The sequence below is a fragment of the Falco naumanni genome, chromosome 5 (genome assembly GCF_017639655.2).
Source record: "Falco naumanni isolate bFalNau1 chromosome 5, bFalNau1.pat, whole genome shotgun sequence".
NCBI classification, from domain to species: Eukaryota; Metazoa; Chordata; class Aves; order Falconiformes; family Falconidae; genus Falco; species Falco naumanni.
In genome coordinates this window covers 27,083,467-27,099,730 of record NC_054058.1, presented here as the reverse complement: position 1 = coordinate 27,099,730, position 16,264 = coordinate 27,083,467, and the positions used below count along the sequence as shown (strand labels likewise).

The 16,264-nt window shown below is 37.1% G+C and overlaps 1 protein-coding gene across 2 annotated transcripts in view; it reads left to right on the top strand.

Annotated features, from left to right (window-relative positions):
• Positions 1 to 15,165, top strand: part of MTPN (myotrophin) — a 44,231-nt gene extending 29,066 nt beyond the window's left edge. For both annotated transcript variants that reach the window (XM_040595140.1, XM_040595142.1), the window contains exon 4: positions 11,913 to 15,165. In XM_040595140.1, the coding sequence (XP_040451074.1) occupies positions 11,913 to 11,999 (87 nt within the window). In that variant the 3' untranslated portion in view covers positions 12,000 to 15,165. The remainder of the gene's footprint in view (positions 1 to 11,912) is intronic.
• The last annotated feature ends 1,099 nt before the right edge of the window (positions 15,166 to 16,264 follow it).

The window sequence follows — 16,264 nt, the reverse complement described above, 5'->3', positions numbered from 1 at the left end:
GGGAATTGAATTGTTTTAAGTTAACATTCTGTACTGCCTTCTAGTACTATGAGTTGTGGGAATGTTCATAAACTTTTCATGTGAGACTCTTGAACTATTGAGAGGAGGAAGGTCATTCCAAGTAGTGTTTCAGACCTTAATTGAACATAAAATGCAGAAAATGTACCTTAATAAAAGTATCAATTATGAAAAAGGTTAGCTTAGTCAAGATGACACTGTAGGATTTTTATAAACTCTGTTACTGAGGAAGATTCATTCATATGATGGAATAAGCTGTTTACTCCTTCACATGGTGTGACTGCAAAGCATTTTTTAAACATTCTTCCACTGAAAGCAGTAAACGAATTAAAAATAATTGGGTGTAATTCACTTTCAGAGGGTAATAAATACATATAGAGACATGAATCAAGATTCTAAGCTCTTAAACTGACTAGAGTTATTAGAATGGCCACTTGATCTTAAGCTGAAGTAGTGTGGGCTGCTGCAAACCTGTGCTTTCTATTGTTGATACTGGTGATCATGCAGTTGCACAGTAAAACACAGCTGAGCTTCTTCAAAGCTCATGTTAGAAACACGTTACACTCATAAGGGCTTTACTTGAAAGACATTGGGGGACCTATCCTGGCTCTTATCAGTTCAGTCTCTACAAAAGTTTTTCATGTATGTCACGTGACTTGGAATTTTCTGTAGATTATACTAATAGTTGAAGACATTACACCAACTGTTGTCCCTTAAAGCAACAATTTGTTTTATGGAATTTCAACTAACTTTCAACAGGACTTTCCTATGATAAAGCAGTTTGCTCTTGGTATTCCTCAGAAAGGACTGTTTCATTTTTCTTAGCTAATGCTTATCACACATGGAATTTGAATGCTGTGATGATGCTGTGTCTAAAATACAAATGACTTTTTTTGGAATAGTGAAGGCTGGTGGTTTATCTGGGAATCACTGGCCATCCATGTACAGCTGAACTGATAGAATCATAGAATCATTTAGTTCAGAAGAGACCCTTAAGATCACAGAGTACAACTGTAAACTGGCAAAGTCTACTGCTAAACCATGTTTCTAAATGCCATGTCTACACACCTTTTTAAATTGACTATCCTTTTAGTGAAGACGGGCAGCCTGTTCAAATGCTTTGACTATCCTTTTAGTGAAGAATTTTTTCTTCATATCTACTCTGAACCTCCCCTGATATTGAAGCCATTTCCTCTTCTCCTCTCATTTGTTACTCAGGAGAAGAGATCGACACTCACCTGCAAGAGTTGAGGATTAGGATTTTTTTAGACATGTAGTTATGACATCTGAGCTACACAGCTTTTATGAATCCATTGAAATCTATCTAATCCACTGGATGTGATGTGTCAAACTGTCTTTTATATGCATTGCTCTTTTAGTGGTAAGGTGGGAGAAATGACATGACATAGTTCTAATTCTGTTCCCTATCACCCTTTTCAACAGAAGAGAATAAACACTATAAAGACAAGTAAAAAACCAGTTCTTCCATTGGTCTGGAGAGAAGATGCTCCTTTTTTCCTCAGAAGCTGTTATTAATTATAAAGCTGGTGGACCCATTTGGACTTTTCTTATATAAAGCAAGAGTTTTGTTATGCTAATTATATGCATTTATTGAACACACAGGTGACATTAACTGTGTTTTCCTTTCTTACCGAAAACTTAAGTGTTAGACTGTATTTGGACTGACAGCAGGAGGAGCAAGACTAAAGACATTGCTCCTACTCCTAAACTAGCTTTTTGTCCGATTGTTTTCTGAGAAGCAGTATAAAGCCAATTCCAACTTTCAAGTAGTGCTTCCAGCCATTCTTGCTATAGTCACAACCAGCTAACCTGTTCTTGTTCACTGGGGTTAGCAGTGCATCAGAATCAAATGGTTTCACAGCTTCTGGGGAAGCAAGATTCCTCTGGGAGCTGACCATATGTGAAGTTTTATGTGAAGGCAGTAGAAGGAGAGATGTTTCAAATTCTCAAGAACTCCCTGAAGCACTGATCTGGTTTGACAGTACCATAGCAGGGTGATACCTTGATAAGCACTCTGTCTCAGAAGCAGAATTTTCTATTTTATTCTGCAGTATTTGTTGGAATATGTTGAGGAAAAACTGAGATCAGGTTCAACCATATATAGCATGCAGATTAAATAATTTTTAAAAAGCCTGGAAGGGAACCCAAGAGGTTATCTTCAAGTCATTTTTAAGAATGGCACTGTTGTGGAGTAGATGACTATCTGACTTGGCTGATAGAAAGCCTTCAAGGACAACTTCAGTGTCTGCCATTCCTCAATGTATTCAACTTTCCATCATGCTGGTGTTCAAGTCTGGAATAGAACTGTACATTGTCAGGTCAAAATTATCACCACCATTCATTACCTGTGGCTAGGTTTGGTCAGCTGAGTAAAATTACTGTTGCTAGGAGAGTTGTTGTGTTGCATGCCTTATGTCTAAATCTTGTGGCTTTCAAGGACTTGAATGTGTATTAAGTTACATAAATGAGCTTCTTTCTGAAAATTCAAAAGATCTAACTATCAACCTTAGTTCTAGAATAATTTCGTTCTGGGCATTCATGGCCGCATATCCTGGGATAGAGTTAATTTTCTTCTTAGTAGCTGGTGCAGTACTGTGTTTTGGGTTTGGTGTGGGAACAATGTTGATAGCGCACTCAGGGTTTTGGTTGCTGCTGGGTGATGTTCATACCAAGTCAATGACTTTTTAGTTTCTCAGGCCCTGCTGGCAAGAGGGCTGGAGGGGCAGGGGAAATTGTGAGAGGACACAGCCAGGGCAGCTGACCCAAACTAGCCAAAGGGATATTCCATACCATATGATGTCATGCTCAGTATATAAACTGGGGGAAGAAGGAAGGGGGGACATCTGGTATTATGGCGTTTGTCTTCCCAAGTAACTGTTATGCCTGATGGAGGCCAGTTTTCCTGGAGATGGCTGAACACCTGCCTGCTGATGGGAAGTAGCGAATGAATTCCTTGTTTTGCTCTGTTTGCGTGTATGGCTTTTGTTTTACCTATTAAACTGTCTATCTCAGTTCATGAGTTTTCTCACTTACTTTTCCAATCCTCTCCCCCATCCTGTGGGGGGCAGGGGGGAGTGAGCGAGCAGCTTTGCGGTGCTTGGTTGCCAGCCAGGGTTAAACCATGACACTGTAGTAGGGAAATATAATTTAACTTGCAGCTGTCTGAAGAAACAAAGTGGAAAAGTGTGGTATATGATCTATAAATGGCCCTTTCCTTGGGCAATTTGAAGTATTCTATTATTAAATTAGCTTTTGAGGCTATAGTTTGACAAGACAAAACATTCAATGGTCTGAGGAGTCTCTACACTATTACCAGTCCCCTAAAATGGATTTTGTATGGCAGCGTTTGGAAATGAGTGAGGAATCTAGCAAGACTTTACAAAAAAAAACACCTCAGTAGCCTTGTCAGGATTGATAAGGGTCTGTGGAGGTGGAGGGTGACCTAATTAAGTAGGCATTGCCACTGCATGCTTTGTAACATGCAGCCAATGTGCAGTCACATTTAAATCTGCTTGGCCAAACACCTGAGTTGTCTTCAGAAGTTTAGTTTGTGGTGTCCTGTAGTGGTTTTAAATTAAAGTTCTGTTGTGGATTTAGCTCCTTGTGTTAGTTTACGGAATTGGAGAAATGCTGGTGCCAAATCAAGAGACAGAACGGAGGTATCATCAGTTTCACTTCAGCTGCTGCCTTGGAAATTTTTCTCAGTGCTTTTGCAATGTGACCTGCCTGTTCTAGAGGGTGGCCTCCTGGGTTTGATTACAGTTTTTGCAGATGTATGATAGAACCTAGTTTCTCTGTTTTACTGCTCACCTGATCTCTGTGTTGTTCCCTTGTAAATGGCAGGTGGTGTTTGCTTGTTGCCACGTACTAAATACTTGCTCAGCTGACTGTTCTGACAGTTTCTGTAGGAGATGAATGAATTTCAGATGAAATTTGAGAATAAGAGACATGGAGCGGATGGGAAGGATGAAGTCCCTTTAGCTAGCCCTGTAGTGTCCCTTATACCCACACTTGCTTTATACTATTAATTGCAAAGGCACAACTGGTCTGTTTCCCTCTATTACCATACTTCATGTTTATTCTTGAAGAACTGGGGAAAATATTTTGCAAGCCTGTTTGTCATCATCATTTTGAAAGCCTGATTTGATTTTTACTAGTTTCAGTAAACTAAAGAAAGCACTAGCTATTGTCATTTGGCAGCAGGTAGCTGAGATATTGTTGTATCTGAGGGATTAATGCAGCCTTACAACTTTTCTTCTATGAAAAGAAAATAGTCAAGCTAAAGGTTATTTAGCCTTTGCATAACTTTTGCCACAGCCATATTCCTTTTGTTGTTTTTGTTTTGTTTCCATGCAAGTCTGAATCCCTTAGCTGTGCAGTATAAGGTCTGTGGAAAATTAAATTTGTTTAGAAGCTTATTTTGGGAGGGTGTCTGGAAGTACCTGATCACAGGGAATCACATTGTCCGAATGCACAGTTTCATTGTCTGGGAAATGTACCTGTAGTCAAATATATGCATTTTCTAAGAAAAAAAAGCTTATCATTGCTTCATTTTAGCAATGAAAATAAAATTATTAAAAATCTTTACAAAGAAATAGGCAGGGCAAAATCTGAATACCAGTTCAGGTTAATAACAGTGGTTTTAACCTTTGTATGGGAAGTAACATTCAGCTGTAACTGTAGGTAGCATGAGACTTCAAGGAGGTGGGAAGCAAAATAGATGCTTGAAAAAAAGCTGTAGTTCCATGCTCAGAGGAGGGGTTTCACTGGTAGAAGTAAGAAAGTCTAGAATATTATACCTGCCAGAACAGAGTATACTGTGCTGCTATACCTCCCTTGTGCAGTTTCAGGGAACTGGAACTGATTACTTCTGGGTAAGTTTAGATTTAATAGATCTTATTCCCTGCCTCTTCCCTCCCACTGTGCCCCTAAGAATGCATTAAATTCTGTTTTGCGTCAACTGTGGCTCCAAATTATGACGTATTTAACATTTTCTAAACCAGCTGGTGATTCTGTAGAATTTGGCTGCATATTAAAACTGGAGCAACAGGAAAACTGCAGAACTCCTTCCATAATCTTGTCTGTGTTTTAACACTTTAGCTTTTCAAGTCACTGTCTCTGGAGGTGTATTAAGAGCTCCCCAAACCAAGTGATTTAGCTATTAAGTTTCTTCTTAGAATCCTGCAAACATTTAAAGTGTGATCTGTGAAAGGCAAGTAATCCCTTAACATTTGGTTTGACCTTGGAAAGTACATTCATCAAAAATGGTGAAATAAGTACTGAAGAAAAGAACCATCTGATGGAATTTTCTGGTAGGTTTTATAGGAAGTTTTTGAAATGTGATTTAAATATTCATTAGTGGTTGCAAACGAGTACTCCAGCAGTTTTAAGCAGTTACTTTGCAGCTTCAGAAAGCACACAGCTCTAGAATGTTGTTTTCACTCTGGTAAATCCTTTGTCCAGTATTGAAGTTGTTGACAGTGTTTTAGAGGGGGAAAAAACCCCCAAACCTAAACCTGAGTCTTCACCCATTAGAATGGTTGGATAGATTTGATCCCCAATATTTTGCATTTTTTTCTATTCATGAAGCATAGTAAAAAACATTTTGTTGGATTACAGTTTTATGATTAAGGTACTTTGAACTGTAGCTTCACATATTACAATAATGTCTGTTGGTATTCAAGTTTAGACACTTTTTCCAATATGAAAAAAACAGATATAAACAACATACAGTTACATTGCATAAATAAAACAACTTGCATTGTTCAAAACAAAGTGAAATAGTTATAAGACTTTGCTTTCATAATTACAGTGCATGCACAGGATAACTGAAAAACACCTAACATAAATCTTCCAGAGGTGTTTCTCAAAAGGGCCTTTATTACATGCTTTCTTCTGAAGTTATCATTTCAGTGAGAGTTTCCTGATGCCTTGTTTAGATATTCTAATTTTGGAATCAGTAATGCTCAGTTTGATTTATTACATAAGAAACTTAAATGTAGTTTTAAAACTTCAAAAATTGAGATTACAGTTGATCGAGTGGTTTCAAGCACTGCTATTGTGCTAATCATAGTGATCAACCATAATCAATTACTGCCATGATTTTCACAGATTGGATTCATTAAATGGTTTTCAACGTAGCACAGTTGTGGCCATCTCTGGTGGTTCAGGTCTGCCCAATATCAACTAAACTAAAACATCGATAATGTGACAATTTAAAGTTAAAGATTAAAACCAAAGTTTTTGTTGGCATGTTTAAAACGTTCAAGGAGTGTCACTCCTTCCAGATCTATAAGGGTTAAAGCTCCAATGCTGGTCTGAAATCACAAAGTTGTTATAAAACTGTAAAACATTTAAGTGTGTGTGTGTGGGGGGGAATTAAAATGTGAGGTTTTACACTTGAAACTTTTCTGTACATTAGAGAAGACTTTACCTTCCATTTGGGCACAAGATTTTGATGTTTAGATTAACAAACAGCTGCTACATGTATGCTAGATCAGCCTCCAAAAAGCTTAATTAACCTACAGTTACCAGTAGGTAATATACAGTGTCATATTAATTCTTAAAAATCGAAAGACTCAGGTACTGAAATAAACAATGGGTGAAGATGGTTTTTACTGTCATCAACAAGGGATAGGTGAATTTAATAGAGTAGAATGAGTTAAATCTTAAGGTGTTATGGCTACCAGAAGTAGTGTAAATGCTCTAAGTCAGAGTTGAGACATGCTTTTCTAATAAACACTCTTTTTGGTCAGGCTAGAAATAAAAATACCGTATCCTTTAAAACATATCTTTTGAAGAATTCATGTTGCCTATTCCTATAGAACTGCCCTTTTTAATAATTCTTCCTTTTTAAACTATCAAGTCTTACCAATACAGTATATAGCCTAGAAATAGTTCTGGGAATTTGTAGGATATTTTTCAAGTTTATGAAAGTGTGTGTAATATTATACCATGAGCACACCTGTGGAGGCTGTGATACCTAAAACTGCTCTATCAGCGTCTGAGTTTCAGTTGAAAATGTTTTGCTCTCACTTACTGTAATAGATGAAAGTAACTACAGTTGGTCTAAAGAGCTTTTCTTGCTTAAAGTTCAGAGGTTGGGCTTGTCCTACTACTACATAAACAGAAGTTATTCCTTTTTATTAATCTTAAAAATATTTTTCTAGGAATTTGAGGTATATTAAAATAGTCTTTATAATTTTAAACAGTGAAGTTGTTTGCAGCATGTTGTGACCTCAAAATGAAGCAGAATTGACCTATCTTTTGTTCATTTTTTTCACCTCTGTCTTTTCAGAACTATTAATAATGTTAAGTAACATAATAGTGGACCATATTCTACTACTGGGGAGAAAATTAATTTTTAGTAGCTTTTGACAAAGTCTGAACTGAATTGTCTTCCAAAACACCAAAGTTTTATTTTGCTCATCTTATGTGCCAGCCTTCTACAGAATAAAGTAACAGATTAAGTAATGAGCACTAAAAACTGGACTGAAGCAACATCACAGTATTTCAGTTTGCTTTTAGCTTCTTCAGGAATAGCAGATTTAAGGGATGCCTATTTGAAAAGCAAAAATATACAAAATTCAAATTGTTCAATGTTTTAAGAATCTTGTTTTTGAGATTGTAATTTAAAAAGATTTTTAGTGTAGAAGCCACTGCGATGTTACAATAAACAAACTGTTTTGAATGCTTCTAATGGAGGATGAGGTTTGTTGCAAAAGATTTGACAAATCACACCCATTTGCTCAGTTTTCAAGATAGTTCTGGGTTTTTTAGATTTTAAATATCTAATGCAATTTGATCTCTGCTTTTTACTAAAAACGTGTTAAAAAATATCCTATTGAGTTAGGCAATTTAGCACTTTTTTTCACCTCTGACGGTGGCAGAAGGGGTGACATTTGGGAAGGGATGTGAGTATGAGCACTTCTGCTCACCTATTCCCCTCATTCATAGTTGTATTAGGGACTTCAGAGGTATGCTTATCTATCCTCTTTAAGAAATGTTATAATTTGTTGTGCCTGAATTAATCCATATCCTTTTTTGAACAAACAGACATCTGCCTTCATAGTTTCATCTGGCAACTCATTCTGAGTACCAGTCTTCTACCAGCTTAACTAAGTGCCTTCAGTTCCAGTTTCACAGGGTTTGGTGACAGCTCTGCATTGCCTTTGCTGCCTTCATGTTTTGGGGTTGCTGTTTGTTGTTTTTTCCCCCTGAACTGCAGTGTTACCCTAGCAGCTATTTTACTGCCTTCAGAGCATGTTTAACACTTGTGATTTGCTCAGTGGCGTAAGAGGGCAGACATTCTTGTTTGTTATCACCCTGCCAAGGAAAGAAGAGTTTATATGTATTTCTGTGTGTAATTTAAGAAAACAACATAAATGCAAACATAATCTGTTAATACTTTTTATTCTGAGGAAGTAGAGAATACTGTAGAATCATCATACTTCTATAACTTTTCATTAAACTTGCTTCCAGGCAGTGTTGTACTTCTGAAAATTAAAGTCCTATTGACCTGAACTTTATTATTTCTTCTCATTATATTAAATGCAGGCAGAAATCTGTCAGCCTAGCTAAGGGGCCATTCTCCTAATTTATTAACACAGAGTTTATTAAACGGTGTCCTCCTTAGGTAATCATGATCCTCTTATCCTACATTCAGTAAAGCTGTTTTAGAAAGTCAAGACTTGCATATCTGTAACTTTTCTGAAGTACAAATGTGCATGAGGGTGGAAAGCAGTCCTATGTCTAAATTAGCTGTAGTAACTTTTAAAGTATGAAGAGAACTTTTAACAGTTATATTTTTTATACCCAAAATGCTGGTACGTTGGTGGAGAGGTTTATAAGTTCTTTAAACTCTGATTCAAGATGAATACAGTTGGTCAGTTACTGCATAGTTCCATTTTCCTTCAAGTCTGAGTTCCTTCGGGTTTTCTGAGCTTAACATCAAAGAACAGCTTTGAAGCCCTTTGATTTCCATGTGGATTCTAATTTGAGAGTGCTATCTAAGCAGTAGAAACAACCAACACCTGCAAAAGAAGCCATTACTTCTTTCATGGTTGCCTTTCTTCTTCTAGGACAGCCAAGATTGCAACTGTTAAAATACCTATTAAATCTCTCAGTTGTGTTTTTTTCAGGAGAAAAAAAATAAATGTTTCACAAGCCATGAGTTTCAGTGGTTTCAGCCTAAGTGTGTGTTTACAATGTCACTTCTTAGGAACAGAATGATTCAGCTCATATTCATGCTGAGTAGAACAGTGATACTGCAGTGTGGAGCCTACTGTTTGGGATGAGGATGTTACACGGTAACAGGAGAGATGTAAATGTTAGGCTTGCACCTGTCCTGGAGTGAATTTGTTACATGTGCACTAAATGTTTTGTATGTGTTCTGCTTCCTGAAAGGTACTAGAGAAAATGAGCTGCTTGGAAGGAGTTACTGCAATTATAAATATCCCCCTCTAAATTCTTTACTGGAGTTCCCAATATAATTTCATTTTCTCAGGCTCTTTCCCTGATAGCAGAAGCATGTCTCCCTGCCTCCACAGCTGACTGCCACCAAACACAGCCTTAGAAACCACTGTAAACACATCTTTTTAGAATGGCAGATTACTTGTGAATATTCAGGTGTTTGAGGGAGATATTTTATGATGTGAAAAGTAGTATTGGTAGCAGATCATAGCAATTTGGGGTTGAGTGCACCCTCAGCAAGTTTGATGACACCAATCTGTGTGGTGTGGTCGACACGGTGGAGGGAAGGGATGCTGTCTAGTGGGACCTCGACAAACTTGAGAGGTGGGCCCATGCAAACCTCATGAAGTTCAACAAGGCCAATTGCAAGGTTCTGCACATGACTTTTGGGGCAATCCCAAGCACAAATACAGGCTGGGCAGAGAATGTATCGAGAGCAGCCCTGAAGAGAAAGACTTGGGGGTCTTGGTTGATAAGCTCAACATGGCCTGGCAATATAAGCTTGCAGCCTAGAATATGGTCAGCTTTTTGGGCTACATCGAAAGAAGCCTGGCCAGCCGTTCAAGGGAGGTGATTCTCCCCATCTACCCACTCTCTCATGGGACCCCACCTGTAGTACTGCGTGCAGCTCTGGGGCCCCCAGCATATGGACATGGAGCTGTTGGAGCAAGTCCATTCGAGGGCCACAAAAATTATCAGAGGTAGGCTGAGACAGTTAAGAGTTCTTCAGCCTGGAGAAGAGAAGGCTCTGGGGAGCCCTTATGGCAGCCTTCCAGTAGCTCAAGGAGGCCTACAAGAAAGCTGGAGAGGGACTTTGTACAAGGGCATGTAGTGATAGGCCAAGAGGTAATGGCTTTAAGCTGAAAGAGATAAGATACAAGGAAGAAATTCTTTACAATGAAGGTGGTGAGGCAGTGGAACAGATTTCCAAGAGAAGTGGATGCCCCATCCCTGGAAGTGTTCAAGGCCAGGTTGGATGGGGCTTTGAACAACCTGGTCTAGTGGAAGCTGGAACTAGATGATCTTTAATGTCCCTTCCAACCCAAACCATTCTATGATTCATTCTAATATCAGATCCAGTTTATTAGATTTTTGGAAACAGTTACAATGGGAAGCTTATTAGGTTGAGAATTGTCTTGGGAACAGACGTGGTAGTATGTATGGAAATTTAGTGGGGCTTTATGTGTATAATATTTTATCAGTAAAGAACCTCTGGAACTTCTCGGTCCATTATGTTCTTAAAAAGCGATTGGGTGTCCTTAATAGTAACTATTAATCTGTGCACTTCCTTGTAGTGTGAGAAAGGATTTGTACTTCTTCTACAGAGGGTTTATACAGAAAGACAAATCTCTGTAGTACATGCTCTTGAAAAAGTATGCCTTGTACCCACAGTCTTTTTTCCTGTCATTTTGATTGAGCAAATATACATATTTAAAAGGTCTTACACTTGCCTATCTTCTCAAGAAAAGTTGTTCTGGAGTCTAACCTTATTTTCAGGAAACATCTCTCTATTTCTGTAGTCAGTCCTGTGTTCTCTAATAATTTTTAGCCCTTTAACTACCCTATTTACAATCTAATCTGGGGTTTCCTTTTTAGGTATATGACTGCACAGTGCTTAAACATGAGTAGCTAATCACTCTCTGCTTCTCTTCTTCTTCTGTCCTTCCATAATCCTAGCACTGAGGCTGTGTTTGTGCTTGCTATTCTGCACTTTGTCTAGTTGGTGCATTTCTGTTATCCTCTATACTTCTGGTGTCTCCCCATTCTGTTTTGTTGCCTTTTAGTTGTATGCATAGCTCATTCAAAACAAACTTTATCAGTTTTGGACTTGGAGTGATTTCGTGGTTTGGTGGTTGTTATTATGTATGTAGCAATAGGGATTTTTTCAAAATGGGAGAGAAGCACAATCCTAGATGGATGTAGTCTTTTATGATATAGAAGGAAAATAGGATGATTTTATATTTTTAATAGAATAAGTAAGCACTTCCAGATGTTAACTGTCTAATTTAGCATGTGAAAAAGCTTTTTGCACCACAGATTTCATCAAGTGCGTAACGCTGAATTCTTGCATTTATAAGAGTAGTTGCTGGAAACAAAAACAAAAAATCCTTCTGTTTCTATCCAAGATAAATTGATAATTTGTTGATATTGCAACTTGCTGTGTGACAAAAGTTATGTGACTTTTTATTTCTAATTACAAAGTTTGAAACTTAGATTAGCTGCATGCCAGATAGTTTTGTACATGAATCTTGGCGGTTTGGTTTCTAAATGAAAACAATGCACTGCACTAGAAAGCCGTATGTAATTAATATAACTATCCAAGGTAAATAACTGTTGTGACACGCTTAATACTAATACAGCCTGGCCTTGTGAATTGACAGTCCTTCTCAATGTCTTTACAGGGTGCTGATAAGACTGTGAAAGGCCCAGATGGACTAACTGCCTTTGAAGCCACTGACAACCAGGCAATCAAAACTCTTCTTCAGTGACGGATGGACTGATATCTTAAATGCCTCTCTTGTGGCCTCACACTGCTGCCTGTCTGTCACTCTTTGCATCTTCCAGCTTCTTCAGCTAAATACTCTGGGGGGGAGGGAAATTCTTCATGAATCAGACTAGTTAGGGGCTTGTATCAAAGATAATCTGTTTGGAAAGGGTTGAAAACTATTGGGAACAGTGTTCCTGTAGCACTTCTTGTCAGTGCACAATCTCTTCCCATTTCTCATGAAAATGGAAGAAGGAAGACAGACCATGATCTTGAATTTTTGGCTTGTAAACCTCCTAGGTTAGTACTAAGATTTTTGTTGAAAGATTCCTTTAGATGGAAGTACTGTGCTATGTACCTGAAACTAATTGTGAAGGAGACAATAGTCCCATGCTATTAGTGTCTGCCATAATCTGAAGTGTAGTAATGTAGGTGGCTGGGTTGCTTTTCTCTCTTCTCTCTCAGCAGGTAGCTTTATTCTTATTCTGCCTAAAGCTTTTGTTGCAGTTTTGAGGACTTTTGATACTAGTTATTGGAGCTGTTCTTTATATTGACTAATTGGATGTCACACTAATGTTTTCCTGACTCAAGTAAACCAGGAAAGATCAGTTGAGGCATTGTGGTGTTACACTCCAGAATATCTGCCAAGGTACTTTTGGATTTTTTTCCCATATTTGTTCTAGTCCAGGGCAGACATTTTAAGCAACTGTTCTTGAGAGAGTTCAAAATGTCACTGTAGTTATTTCCAAAAGGATTGTAAGATAGAATTTCTTTACTTACAGTGTCATAAAATTTAGACACGTGCAAAAGCTACAGGCTGGTACACAAGGATAATGAAGTCAGATGTGGAAAACTAACAATAACTATTTGGACATTCATGTTAGGTGAATATTGATGCTGAACTTTTTTGGTAAACTTTAAAGACACGTGTCAGCTTTCTAAGTTTGGGTGGTAGGAACAAGAAGATGTACAAGTAGAAGTCTTGCTCTAACTACCGGAGGGAAGAACCCAAACTTTTAATTCTGCATATCTTTGAATTGGCATTTTATTGTTGGCTGAATGAACCTCTTAAAGTTCATTAAGGCATGGAGCTTGTTGTGAAAATTCCCAGTGCAACCATACTACATTATCCATGGACTTTTAGATAAGATTTGCTGTTCCAGTAAGTATGACAGTACTATGACAGCCTTGATAATTCATGGGAAGGTATTAAATGATGTTGTAGGGATTCTGTCACATCTTACAGTCCTCAGGAATGTCTGAACTTCTGGGTTTCATCTTGAAAATTTTCATTAGACTGCTGATTCACCCAAAATTGAATAAAAAGTTTTATAACAGAAAAGTGTATACCACAAACTGTACATCTTCCTCTTTTTTGAATACAGATTTCAAACTTTCTGATAACGTACAGAATACAGAAAACAAATGTATATAATGTCTCATGCTGAATTCTTAAACAAAAGTAGCTGGTATTATTTTGATATCGCTGTTGAAAGTGAGAAGTTACATAGAAGTAGGCTAGTGACTACCACTCATATTTAATGGAGACTTAGTTTTACTTGAATCATATGTTGCATATTATGATTGAATGTCTCAGCTATAAAAAGCCTTGCATTTAAACTGTAAAATGAGAGCAGAAACTGATTTACGTGTACACATTCCATAAGAAAAGCAATGGAGAAAACAACTCTGGCCATGAACTGTACAGTGCAATTACTATTTGCTTCTTGGAGATGAGTGGCAAGGAAGAGCAGAAGGGTTGGAAATCAGTGATAAATCAGTCGGTGAGCTGCTGATAAAAGAACAAGCATGTTTGGTGAACAGGGCTTTTAATGACTATTTAAAGAGAACTGTTTAATCTTATCTCTGATCAGTGCTGGATTGTCATGTCATTGTAACAGTGTGAACACAGACTATAGGTTTAATTCTTTATTCAGCTATGAAAGTAACAATCTTTGGCATAAAATTTGCCTCCGTATTATGCTACTAAATACTTAGCTATTGAAATACTAGTCTAGAAAACTGCAATCTGTTCTTATGTGGAAAACTTGAATAATCAAGTTTTTTGTGTTAATTAGTGTCGAGTTGTCTGGCCGTAGTGCTTTTGGATTTTTTTGGGTTTTTCCTCTGCATTCTTTCCTGCCCTTCCCTTCAACTCTCATTGACTCTCAATCAACTGAGCATTATAGTAAATGAACATCGTCTTTGTACTAACTCCTCTGGTGATTCACTGAGGCAATTTTGCCTCCCTTTTTCTACAATTATGTAGACACCTGATTTTTTCTTACTTCACTTGAAAAAAAAAAAATGCAGACTTCAGTGAGACAAGTGTTAATTTGGCTGTAATATATACCCAAGCTGCCTTTTGAGATAGTTAAAAGATGGCATTTAATGTTTGGCTCATAAAGAAGAAATACTTTTTTGCTTTTTGCACTACTTAAGAGGTAATTGATCATTTTGCCCAGGATTAAAAAAAAAGTAATGATAAAAGCTTATGCTTTTTTAGTTGTCTAGAAACTGGGCTTGTTCATTTCTTCCCTTCTTGTTAGCTATATTATGGAAAAATTAATGGGTGGCTGCCTCTGTCTTTGAGTAGGTCCTAACTAGATGAAAATACGAAACCATAAATCATTTTATATTCTATAAACAGAACTTAATACTTTCTCAGACTGGAATCTCATATACTTGGAAATCTACTCTGTTCTTAAACCTTTCTCTTTGAAATTTGTGCTCAATAAGTTATAACCTGAAGTATATTTTGAATTTAATACCCTCTGCTCCTTTTTCTTAAGGGGAGCAAATGGGAAAAGAAGTATGATAATCAAATGGAACTCTATCCTTTAACATAAGATTGAATTATTTGTAGAAGAGGCTGGTAAGAATGGAGTGTCCTAGGCAAGCAATTGCAGTGTTGCATGCGAAATTTCAAAATGAACTTGTCTTAATTATATTTTGTAAATGGATAAACAATCATCTTTCTACGCAGTGACAGAAGAAAACTAGTGCTCTGTGCATTTTGATATTTGACTTCCTCTTTTCACCATTGTTAACTGTTTTGACACAGTTGGGTTCATCATTATCATGGTTCATAGACATCAGAATGCTAAATGATACTGTATTTTTAAGTTTGTGTTGCAAGAATGAATGGAATAAACTTGAATTGTGCGATATGAGAATGTAGAGTTTTATTTCCCTCTGCTCCAGTTTTGTTTTGGTTTTTTAATCTCTGGCTACAACTTTATATTCGTCTGGAAGGCATCTAAGCTACAGCTCATATGTACAGTGATTAAAATGTTCAGATACTTATAAGACTTAAATGTGGAATGGAAGCTGCTTTGAGAACTAAATATATGAAGTTGTTGTTTTGGGTTTTTTAATTAATCCATTTAAAAGAGGTTTTGATTAATTCTGTGGTCTTTCAGTTTGCATTTCCTGCTGAAATGGTAATGCATAATGTTGAAGATCTCTTATTCATGTTAAATTCCAAGACAGTCTGTAGAGAGAGGGATCATCCTCCCGTTACCTGTGAAAACTAAAGGAATTTATTTTCTCCTTTACTTAATCAAAGAAATTGAATCAGTTATTTACAGAAGGCACAGTTGAAATAAATAAAATTGTATAGAAAACTGTATTCATTATTCCTGTTGCATCTTTACAATGACTTTGTCAGGACGACTTCTTATAACTTTGCTTGTCCATAGAAATTTAAATCCAATTGCTTGAATTGTTTGATATGATTTGTTTTAAAATATACACTTTTAAAGAAAAGTGCAGGAAAGTGTTGTGTCAAAGTGGGAAAATATAAATATAGGGAAAAAATTCAAAAGAAACTTGATCTGTTTTTCTGTGCTAAACTTCGAAAACATGGACTTCTAATGCTGTACGCACAACCTTTCAGTCAATTATTGGAGAAAAGGACATGTTCATACCAAAGCAGTTCAAATAGTGTGATCACCAGTGGCAACTCATGTGTGTGCTTCAGTGCCTGTGTGTTCATCTTACTGGGTGGGGGTTTTTGTGGTTTGCTTTGTGTTGGTTTTTTGTTTGTTTTGAGAAAATACTAGCTAAGATTCAGAATGAAGATTTCTTTCACTCACGTTCCTCAGTGACTGGCTAGCCAAACTCATCTATACATGTAAAAACTCTTCCTAGTATTTTTCTATGGCTTATCTTTTGGAATGGAATTCTCAGCTCCCTTCCAAAAGGAAGTTGGCCCAAGAAAGCAATTTTTTCAATTGAATCACTTGGTTGTTTCTCTCAATTTTGAGA